At 39.3% G+C, this 12,292-nt stretch overlaps 1 protein-coding gene across 16 annotated transcripts in view; it reads right to left on the bottom strand.

The window, feature by feature from the left end:
* Positions 1-607: 607 nt before the first annotated feature.
* The window catches only part of TRAF3 (TNF receptor associated factor 3), a 69,974-nt gene continuing 58,289 nt past the window's right edge, over positions 608-12,292 (bottom strand). For all 16 annotated transcript variants that reach the window (XM_059850368.1, XM_059850370.1, XM_059850376.1 and 13 more), the window contains 2 exons: positions 9,595-9,769; positions 608-8,388 (listed from right to left, as the gene is read on the bottom strand). In XM_059850368.1, the coding sequence (XP_059706351.1) occupies positions 7,817-8,388; positions 9,595-9,769 (747 nt within the window). In that variant the 3' untranslated portion in view covers positions 608-7,816. The remainder of the gene's footprint in view (positions 8,389-9,594; positions 9,770-12,292) is intronic.

The following is a 12,292-nucleotide window of genomic DNA, read 5'->3' as shown; positions in this document are numbered from 1 at the left end:
GAAACAACAGTGTAGTGCTCAGTAGAAGTTGCATGCTTCATACAAAACCCCAGGGGATCAGAGTTTTCATCCCTAGGCTGCATCTGAAACGTGGGGGAAATATTTCTCCATACATTCCAGAACTGCCTGGTGTTTTTACAGACTACATCATGTTCTGTGACTGAGCACACACCTGGCATGGGGTTCTGAGCTGAGAAGAGTCACAAATGACACAACAGAAGAAAAAATAAGAAATCTACATCTTTAGACATTTAAGCTATGCTTCAGCTCTCCTTTCCCACACCTCTTTGGGAAAGCAGTGTACCACAAATGCATGAAAAGCCATTCCATTTATTACTCTCTTTGCACAAGGGCTCTCAACTCTGATGTTACGATGAACACCATCATCTGGTTTATTCCAGCAGAGTTAGCACATGGAAAGTAGGACTCTGACAGAAGTTACGGGAAGTTACCTGTGCAGAGGATGGGAAATGCCACAGTAAAGCTCTGTTGGGTGTGTGAGCACAAAGCACAGAACTGACATGCAGTGGGCTCATAGAGGAGCAAGGAAGGATGCACCCTGGCCATCTGCAAGTCAACAGCAGTCATTCAAATTCAACACTCCAGGTTTTTTTAAAAAATATGATTTCCTACTTGTTTATTTTTCCTTTAATAACACAGTTGAGCATTTCAGAGTTCAGCATTCTACACTCTTACACACTGTCCTTGTTTATTAGCATTTAAACACAAAAAGACATAGCAAGACCTCCAAACACAAATAAATACAAAAACACAATATACAGTAAACTGAAATACAACATATAATAATGCTATTGGGAAATTAAGACATGTTGCTAATTCCTTTTTTTATTATTATTTTAACAACATGGTTATTGCTGAGCAATAAATTATACATTTTAAAATTGTTTTTCCCCCCTAAAAGAAAAGGACGAGAACCACTGGTTACCAGATCACTTGCACTGTATCCTTACAGCTATTGATAATTAAGACAGGCAGAATATACACAATCAAATGAGGCTGGCCTTCTTTGGTCTTTGTTTTTGATCATAAAACTGAACACAAGTGTACCGTTCACTGAAGAGTATGAGATTAAAGAAATGGATACACAAGTTTCAAACACATTAATTTGTACATTATTCTCAATCACTGATGTCTTTTCCATAGATAGTTCTCACAGAATTTCTTGGAAACAAATGTCAGGTTTAGTTTTCCCAATTTTTATGTTGTTCCATGCATCTTAAAGGTTATCCTACTTGTCTAAGAGAAATGGACCTACATTTAGCCCATCATCTCCTAATGGGGTATTTTTCACAGCTCTCTAGTCACCACTAATTCATTGGAGTTTTATACCTTGTAGAAAAAATCCTGAACTTCCCCATTTTTTTTCTAGAAAACTGAAAAAAAACAAAAAGTATTAACTGAACAACAGCGATAAGAAAAACAAAACAGGTGGATTACACGATGCATCAGCAACGATGGAAGCTTGTACCTTCCCATTCCACAAGTACAGATTACACAACTCTCTGCCAGTGATGCAGGTCATAGTTGGAAGATGTGTCCTTTCAGGTGCGAGCTATATTCAAATACAAAGCTCGGAACACTATGCAGGAAAATGACCTTTACGAATGGTAATGCTGGTTTATCTCAGTAACCCTTAGACAGAGTCAAATTTTATCACTACGCATCGCACTGCCAGCAATGGAGCGTGTGAACACCGGCATTGCTAAGAAGTTAAAAAGTCCTTGCAGAACTGGCAACCAAATTAAAAGCTTAGTTCCAAAGGACCAAAAACACAAACACCACATAGAGACAACAAACCCTTCCCTGAATGGGTAGGTTAGTAAGCCACAGAGTCAGGATCCAGATTTGAATTCCACATCAAGTCTGGGATGTTTGAATCCAGGGTTTTGGTTCAGGTGCTTCTCTGTGAAATTCAGAACTTATTTGAACCCTAAGGAACTAATCCTAACTTGGAGGGGAAATAATGAAGAAACACAGCCTAATATCTACGCTGACATCATGAAATGGAAGACAGAAGCTGCAGTCTTGACCATATATTAGAAGAGAAACAGGAATAGTCAGATCCCTTATGCATTGTATAATTCTACTCTTCTAAATCTTAAGAGGATGTCCCTGAATCAGCAGTCCAAAGTTTTCCACAACTTTCCTATCTGGTGCTTCTCTGCAAAGGCCTGGATTAAGAGGCAAGAAAGAACAATAAAAGCCCTCCAGATTTTGGTTTACAGAAAAAGGGAGAAAGCCCCACAAGGAAGAAATGGTCAGTCACACTGACTGATAGAACAGAGATGAACCCACTTCACTGTACAATGGTATTCTCCCTCCTTAGTTAAGAGGAGCATCAAACGAGACTGGTTTTGTTGGACGATTCTGAACAGACAGAGCAGGACACAGTTTGCTGCTGTTACTGACACGGACATGCTGTGCTGGCCTTCACTCCGCACGTCTGGGCCACCACGCGTGTACAACCCCAAATCATGACAGCTTGTATGTTTAATTCTAGCCCTTACTGTCCTGATGTGGGTCTTCAGAGTATGTCAACTTATTTTCCAGTTCCTTTAAGGGACAAATGTATTAAAAGAGTAAAACCTCATGATTCAGAGATAACACTAGGGAACTGGAACCTCTCATTCAGTCCCGGCTCCAGGAGATTCCTTTTGTGACTCTGGGCAAATCACATCTCATCCTTGATTTCCTTGTTCCAAAAAAGAGAAATGGCATTTGCTATACACAGTATTAAAAACTCAGATTAAACTGCCAAACCAATAATTTTTATTGCAGTAGCTTTGACTTCTAGGTCAACCAGAATATCAAGGTATTGACTAAACAGGACAGAAATTCCAGGGAAGAGGTCCAGATGCTTTTTATCATTTTTTGTTCCAAATTAGAGGAAATAATTTGCAATCAAAAAGTTGCCCATGACTATAGTTGTTTAAAATACAGGAATCTCCAAATTATCAGAGCATGAGGAAGAACATGTATCCTAAATTACAATTCAGAGTCTTCAGAAAAGCTAAACAAAGTGTTTGCTACATACAGGTCTTCAAACCTGAAAGACATGAATCAAAGTTTGCCCTTAGCCAAGATCCTCCTTTAGCAGCAACAAGTTATATTTGCACCAAGTGATCAAGTATAACTTGGAGGAAAGGGTTTTGTTTCATCACTTCTACATAAAGAAAAGACTTTGCATATTTATGTGCATGCATGTCTGTGTGTATATGTATGTACCTACACACATATAAGTAATTTACAGAGCAAAATCTAAAAGATTAGGTATGCAACCCAAGAATTTCCCCCCTCACCTATCTGTATATTTGCATAGTTAAATCATATCAAAGGCATCAATACTGCAGTCATGTTTTTCACTCTTCTGCAGTGCAGGCAACGTTCCTTGTCACTCCCTACACGCTTCTCTGTCTTGGACCAAAAAGCACCAGTGTTTTAAAAACTGAACAAAATATCAACAGATACCCTGCACTGTTGGTGAAATGCCTATCCCAGGTGATGGAATACAAATACAAATAGGTGATAGCTTTTAAACTCCAGCTCAGCAAGCCATAATTATGGCAAGCTGAGGAAACAGAAGCGATACAACCACAGCCTAACATTCATGGGTTCAACACTTAAATCCCAGCTAACATAAATCTCTATTACCTTTGCATTTGAGAAATTCACCAGGCAGAGAAACAGGCACATATCTTCATCTTTCCTTTCCCAAGTAGAAAACACCACAAGAAAAGGAAATAAACTGCATTTCATTTTTTTAAATGTTTTTAAAAATCTAGCGTGTTTTTTCCATCAAAAGTATGCCACCCACCATTCCCTCTTCCTATTGCACATTCTCTTTGTGAAGAACAACATTTACAGTACAAGGCTGAAATCAACATTGCATATTGTAAGTCAGCAGTTGAAGGTGTACCGTGTAGACAGTAACTGAAACAAGACCCCAATTAATTAGCTCAGAGAAGCAATGCAGACATGGTCATGCATCATAATTGCAGGTTGGTCTTTAAACACCCAAATAGTTTCATCCTGCTTAGGATTCAAGACTTTCTAGGTAACAGGTGCACTCACTCTGTGCTGTAGAGTGTACACAAAGGGCAATATCCAGATTGTCACACACTGGAATCTCCCTAGAGGAAGCTGGAAACGAAGAGGTTTTTACACAACTTGGAGCGTCACCGTGAAGAAAGAACACCAGCAAGAGACTTCAGCTGTGTGCTGCTAAGAATTACTATTAAGTAGAGGACAATATGGTTCCACTGAACAAACTCTGTTCAAAGTAATGCAAATACTCTGGGACCCCCTTGCAACAGTGGCAGCCCCCAGGAGTTTGCCAGGATTCAAGAGTATATGTGGGGGCAGGGAGATGTCCCACAAATCACTTTAAACAGACAGTCCCTAGAAAACTTTGGGTATCTCAGTCAGGAACAAAGAGAAAAAGGATAAAGGGCATTTCAGCGATGAGAGAAACAGTTAAATAACTTAAAAGTGTTGAGTAAAGCACCAGGTATCTTTTTTCTTTCAACTTAGAGAATATACAGTGGCCTTGTTTTCACAAAATGCTACATACTCCTTGCTGGAAAGCAGAGGAAACCGATTTCTATGTACACAGTAAGAACTCTACAGAGATGGCCTGCGAGTTCTGTGGAGAAAGGGGTGTTACAGTCAAGGCTTCAGGTATTCCACAGCAGGCGGTGTCTACATTTGTGTAGCAAGATCCTGGATTTCACAGTACGCAGGGTTGGCAAACTGGAAATTCTCTGGCAGCTTCATGTAGTTTTAAAAAATAAGTGCAGTAGGCCTCCGTTTTATTAACTGTGATAAAAAGCACATATGCAAAAATATTTTTATATCGATAGCACATTACTGCATTATAAAAGCTGCCCAAGTGAAGCTGAAGATTCTGGCAGCTGGTGCTTTTGGCACTTGGGAGATGTGGAAAGCAGCATAGAGATCTGTGAAATACAACAGTGACTGATGTTTCTGCTACAGTGATCGGCATTTAGATAGTTAGCAGTGTTCATATTTAAACTTCTCTCTGAAGTTTCTGAGTCAATATCCCACCAAGACGAGATATTCAGATCTCTTAAAGCTACTAGTTTAGGCTGTGTGCAGACTCAGGAAGACTTCCCTATTGGTTTACACATTCACATGTTTCAAAGTCCTCTTTCAATCACCAAGGCGGGAAATGCTTTTTTTCCTCCTCTTTTAAAGAGCTTGGATTTAGAAGCGCAATTCTGTCACAGAAGTTGGAAACTGTAGTCACAAATCTGCAGAATATGCCGGGCCCTGCTTATACTCAAAATCTCCTCCAAGTCCCAGATTGAAACAGGATATAAACTGTTTTGTGATGGCCAAATGGTTTCATTTAATTTTACAAGACATGCATTAGCAATGGGAGGAGAGTCCTTTGGACATTTCCACTTGGGAATCCTGTTTTCAGTAAAATTCTGTGATGCACAAACACAAAAGCTCAGCTGCCTACATTCACAATTATTAAAATGACACGAGTTGAGCGAACCTTCGCCCTAAAGCGTAAGTGATGGGTTTACTTATGCAGCCTGCATAAAACTGCAAGTGCCATACAATGATATCTAGAGATATAGATGCAGGTATATCTATAGATATTTATCTCTTGTGCAGAACATCCTCCTTCCATGCTAGAAATGAAATGCTAGCACGTGCCTCCATATTTGAGCTTGCACCTGTTGACAGCCACGTACCATAAGGGAGTACAGTACCCGGACAATGGAAGGCAAGAAAAGGAAGACAAGTTGCTGCCGACCGTCAGGACAGTCAGCAGCAGGCAGTATTCTAGCAGGTGCCTGGAAAACCCATGAAGACCACTTAGCATGCATTGTATATCCATAAATACTTCTTGCAGGCACTGTGTGTGAAGGCACAGCCAAAAAAGACAACGGCAAAGACAAGCTGAAATACAAAGGCATGAATTCAACTGCACCTTAGACAAAAATTGTGACTATGCCTCAAAAAAGCAGAAAACTGATACAGCCTGACATTAAAGGCTGAGATGCAATAGGTTTTTTTCAAGCCCATGAAGGCTGAAAACACAGTGGTGCAAGTCTGCTCTGCTTAAGCAGGATTTTAAAGAGCACCACAGTCAGGCTGTGTCTCTGGACTTGCTTGTCACAGGCTATTAAATAGAAGCAGATGAACACAGCAGGTTGCAATCAGCATGTTTCAGGGCTAGCAAATGCTTTTCACTACAGTTGAGGCTGTTACAAGAAAGAAGCCCATGCATTCCCCATTAGGATGCTCATCTGCTATGAGAAGCTGCCACGAGCATCCATATTCACAGCCCCAGAGTTCTCAGATGGATTAGTTTCAAGTGATGCCACCTTACAGCCACAGGCATTAGAGGAAAAATGTCGCCTGCCCTCACAGTGGCCATGGAGACTGTCTAGTCCAAGCTCCATAGGAGCACTGAGCATAACGTTTTGGCACCTCAATGGGATGGATTCCACCATGGCCAAGTCATAGAAGCTGCAGAAGCCAAAGGAGTGGGCTTTGGCTTCTGTTTCATACATTGCAAGGTACCTAAGGGCTCTGAAGACAAGGCTAAACATTATGCCTGAAGTCCAATTAAACTACCATTTCAGATATCAGAATTAATCTGAATAAAAAGCTATGGTTTATAAGCAGCACAGCACATCTAAGGCACATGTATGCATGCAAGCCACCATCACTGTATTAAGACATTGCTGGTTTGTCTTGAAGCAATGGCTGCTAGTACAGAACAAACATAGAGGCTTTTTTCAGCACTAATCCTCCTCCCCAATACTGAAAATACTATATACTGCTGACAGCATAATGTGCAACATATATAGCTTGATTGGAAAGCATGGGGCAGAACTTTAAAAAATGTACAGGATTCCGTTTAGAACTCCAAAGTTCAACAAATGCCCTATTTTAGGGTGAAAACAATTATAAATCTGATAATGATGCACAGCATCCATGAGTGATTTTTCCTTAATTTTGAAATAGTGTCATTAACTACGACATATATTGTAGGTTTACATTTCTAAAGAGAAATAACAGAATTGAATAGTTTTTTTTTCCTATCACAAGTGATAACCAGTGTTTGATATCTTCTATTTTTTCTTCCAAGAAATATCAGTCTATCAACAGTTTTAAAATAAAATGTTTTCTGTAACAATAGAACTTTAAATAAAAATATGATTTTGATTCAGATACTTTTGAGAAGACATGGATACTTTTCCAAGATCTTCTGACAAAGTAATTATTAAAACAGAGACCAGATGAGGCCTTAAAAAGACAATATACTATATTTCAGACAAGATTGCACCTCAGTTTTTCAAAGAATATCATAATTGCAACATTACTTCATCTTCTTTTAACATGCTGACAATTTCCAGCTAGCCCACATGTGAAGGGTTTTTCTTGTATTCTAGCTTAAAAGAAATAAAAGTCAGTAATTGATTCAGCACATACTGTATATGTCTTTTCACCTCCAATTGACTAGATCATTAATAAGTTAAAAAAAATCCTCTCTGACCATAATCACTACCCTGACGAAGGATAAGTGATTCGTCAGAGCTCAAGTGTTGCTAGTTCTATTAAAAAATATACCATGGTATGATTTCTTAATGTGTTGCTACTTTCGCAATTGGACCCTATGCAGTTATGCCTTCAAACTCTTCCATCTGTTCCACAAGGTGGTTCTGTGAGCTTTAGGACCTCTGATTGAAGACAAACTGATATAAAACCCCCAAACGGAGTTGCCTTCTGTTTAATCCGCCTCCCCCAGTGTATGTCAGGGGTCTGGTAGATCCGATGTATCCACTATGACTTTAATAAAAATAGTATCATCTTTAATATACGTTCCATTCTCTAGAACAGTTTGAGCCACAAAGACTGGGCAGCCAGATGCAATGTTCATTTCTCCAGTTGGCTTCTTGAAACTGCTGCTGTTCGGATCTGGCTTGAAAGCATCTCCCAAGTGGCGTCGAGACGGTCCCTGATCCATAAGCATGAGAGTCACTTTCTGTTTGAAGGGCCAAGGAAGCAAAGCATCATATTCTCCACGCATGATGACAAAAAACAGAGACAAGTGCGTCCCCTTTCCCATGCCATCCCCATTCAGGTAAACTCGAGCACACATCTTGTAGCCAAAGTATCCAGTATAAAAGGGTTGGCTGTACAGGGACAGAGTCTTCCCCATGACTGCTTCTTGCTTCCGACGTTTATAGTCTCGGATTTTCCAAATCAACACCCCGTTGTAACTCGCGGTTTCCAGGACCTGGAAGCGCAGGTCCATGTCAGCCAGCCGGATGTCGTGAACGCTCAGCATCTGATCGTGCCTGCTCAGCTGGGTCTCCAGCAGGCCTGGCAGAAACAGAAAGGATGGGGGTGAGAAACCTGCTGCTTACTGAAGACTGTAAAAAACAACCACCAGTGTTGCTACTGTGTATGAAAACACCGTCCTCCTTGAGAACCAAAGTGCATTTGGCCACTGATGAAGCAATTTCTACAGGCTCTAATTATTTGCTGGCTGCTGTCTAGGTTAGCTGGGATTTTTATAAATGTAGGTGTTAATTGTACATGCAGTAAAAGTCAAATATTCAAATCACCTAACAGATTTTTCCTGGTCACTAAACAGCATAACTAGAGGCTTCCATTTTTTGAAAGGAGACTTGGTGGCATTATCTGCAGATTGCTATTTAGCAGGTAAGACCTTGGATGCAGTTACACATCCTATGTAATCCCTCTGATACTCAGAAGCATTCCTGATCACTAAAAACATTCTTTTTAGACACTATTTGTCTCAGAAGCACAGTGCTGTTACAATGTAAAGTTCTTCATTAAAAAACCAAAAACTTCAAGCTTAGATCTCTATTATACGGTCATTTATTTAGTTTGGAGGGAGGGCTATGTTTTCTGTGTCCCCTTTCCCTTTTATGTTACTCTTTTGTTACTAGCAAAATTGTCCAACACACAATACTGAGAAACAGATGAATTCATAAGATGGGTTTATCTTATATAGGTCTATTTAAACGTTCTTTATCACAATCATTTAAATGCTTGCACGTGATCTACACTGTCCTGCTGAATTCCAGTCTTTATTCAGCAGTATAATAACCTTATTCTTACGCAGATCTCAGTTTTCTTAGGATCAAATACACCTGCCTAACAGAATCAGGATGGGTGGTTTCAGGTGGATAACCATACTGATCCATTCACTGGGGAGAGGAGCAGTAAAAAATGTCAATTCTATAGACTATATTTAAAGAAGACTATATTTAAAGAGGTTGCTGAAAGCTATTAGCTATCAAAGATCAATTGAGAAAGTGTTTATAATGAGCTAACAATGCAGTCAAGAGTCAATAAAACAAAAGAGAAAACAATAATCAAGCCTAAGAAAAAGCATGGAAGCAATGCCATGCATCAACAAATGAAATACACAATCTCCTACTCCAAAATCAGAAGAATCAGCATTATTGATGTTTCCATATAAAAGTCACAATGGGAGTGCCACTCAAGGGACACCGTTTTCCTCTCAACAGCACAGCGGCCCATTGTGCTCACACTCACTTGTATTCCGAGCTCCTTGCCCCGCAGTTTTATCAACACTTTCCAGCTCAGTCACTCTGTTCTGGAGGGATTCCACGCTGCTTTTCATGCTGTCAGCCTCCTCCCAGTTCTGTCGGAAGGGACGGATTTCTTTGTCCAGTTCTTTGAGTTTCTCTGCTTGACTGTCTATCACTCGCTTTACAAAATAATAGCATACGAGTTAAAATAACACAAAGACATTTATTTATTAAACAAAGATTATATTTTGGTAATAAGACTGAATTCCAATATAAACAATTTTTGCTTTTGTCGAGTATCTTAATAACATGAACCTTGAAAATTTAAAGGAATAGCCCAGGTGTTTATGAAATACTTAAAAAATACTTAGTGCTGCATAGAGAGAGTACTATCAGAATTAGCAATAGTCTTATTTTAAAAAAGGGACTTGTTAGCATGTACCTCTTGTCTAAGGCAGTTTGATTTTTTGGGTTTTTTTTAAGCCTTTCAATATAAGAACAAATTTCTGAATGTCTCTACATTGGTATTATGGGCTGATACCTGTTGGGTTTCATGTGACAGTACTTAAGCAACAAAGTATGGGCACAGCTTCCCGTGGTGTGGATCAAATGGCTGCCCATGTGCACAGGTTTTTATTGGTTTACAGTAAAATAACTAATGCCTCCAGGAAAACATCATTATTCTTGCACACATGGAAGTACACGAGTACACACATGTGCAAGCTCCCAGCTCACATGTACATGAGTACACACATGTGCAAGCTCCCAGCTCACATAAATCAGTCATCAAAGCCTAAGTTATTATGTGCCCACAACTGTATCAGAAGCCCTCAGGACTATAAGCAAAATGACCACTTCTGTCCCCTTAAGTACCTTTAAAATTCCCACTCTTACTTCCTAAACTCAATAACCCACACATTTTGAGGGTATTTTCTGTTGAGTCTTTTTAAGAAAAAAAACAAAAAAATAGCCCAGCTGGTTTTGAAAAGGCATGAAATATAACACTCAAGAAAGAAATAGACAAAGACCAGAATTCTCTTACAGAGGGACATTGCAAGCACCTCAGTATATTAAAATATAAAGAACATATTTCCCAGTCTATCTCAAATCTGATGCAAGAAATACACAGCACTTCGCATTATCACAGCTAATTTGGACTAGCAGGAATTTTAGCCAGAACCCTATAATCAGTTGTGAAGTTCAAATGATAACAAAAATATCTGAAAGAAGAAACTACTTTTGCTACCACCTACAGTTAAATTACAAATCTAACTTTACAGCTTTATAGTTTATCATCATATAGAGCCAACAAATGTGAAAATGATTTTTCATTTCTTCACAAAAATAAAGTGGCAGTTGAGTACAAAACAAGAAAATAAATTTCTTTTGCATTTGCCTTCTGGTTGGCCATGTGGATTCAGTGTTCCCCACTGATGGGGAAAACCCTTCTGCCCTTTGAGCCATTTGCTTTTAATCACGTGGTTTCAGTTACACTGAAAGTCTGTAACATTAATTGAAGGTTGTCAATTTGATGAGCCAGCTAGCAACATCAGGTTCTAGGAGTCTTATTTTTTGTCTCAAAACAACTGAGCAATCTAACATATTTCAGGATTAACTATTTATTTCTATGTGCCTATTTTAAAACAAGTTATGTATCTCTCACTTCCAGAATTAGGGCTTTGTGAGGGAAAGCTGTGCACTGAATGATAAATGCCAGGGGTATGGGCCCAGTAAATATATGAGGCAGCTTGCCTGGACTTAGGAAACACCACCTACCAATACAGTCACACCCTCCCACCTGGGCTGATGGTAATCAGACAGTAGAGCCAGGAAGGGCTGTTAGCCATATAAATAAGGAAACATACCACAGCATGGCCTGACTGCATGTTGTGAGAGTTGAACCAAAGAATTTGGCCACTAGCTCACAGTTAACATGCAAAAGTAACTCAAAATATGCCCAAGTCTGCTATTTTTCCTCTACTCATACCAAACGTGAACTTTCCAAGGCAAGAACACTAACATGGCTGGGGTTTGCACAGTAACTCACAGCTTGCACCACTTTGGACTAACACAGCATCAAACAAAATAAATGATCACATTTTTACATGAAATGGGAAGTGCTAAACATGCAGAACAATTGTAAGCTCTTCTTTTGGGAGAAGTTTACCCGAAGTTGTTATTAGGGACCCATTTCTCTCCATCAACCTGTACAATGTTCCACCTTTGTACACTCATAACCAATTCTGGTTTAGCTGCTTCTGTTTCACATTGGCAAATATGCAGCATTTTATCTACTGTACCTTGACATGAGAATTCAAGAGATATAAAATAATCAGAAATAAGACTTCTATTTAATTTTTAAAATGCAGTGGGATCTCTATCTTTTTACCCTCCAGGGAGTCAACCTCCCTCCTGCTGGGAGATACTGATGTACTAAATCTGAATTTAATGCAGCACTGGAGATTTTCACTCTAATTATTCCATTAGAAAGCACACAGATGTCTCACACTGTACTCATAAATTTTCAAGTAGATATCAATTTTCTGCATGCACTTTTCATTCTAGCAACTGACCTCTCCGGATCATTAATCCTGAGTTATGTGCTTGGCAAACCATTGTGAGCTCCTTTTGATGTTGGTTTTCATATGGGGTTGTGTTTAGTATTTCTATCAACTTCCAGAATTTTAGCACTATACTTACTG

The sequence above is a fragment of the Haemorhous mexicanus genome, chromosome 6 (assembly GCF_027477595.1).
Source record: "Haemorhous mexicanus isolate bHaeMex1 chromosome 6, bHaeMex1.pri, whole genome shotgun sequence".
Taxonomy (NCBI): Eukaryota; Metazoa; Chordata; class Aves; order Passeriformes; family Fringillidae; genus Haemorhous; species Haemorhous mexicanus.
This window is presented reverse-complemented; position numbering and strand designations above follow the sequence as displayed.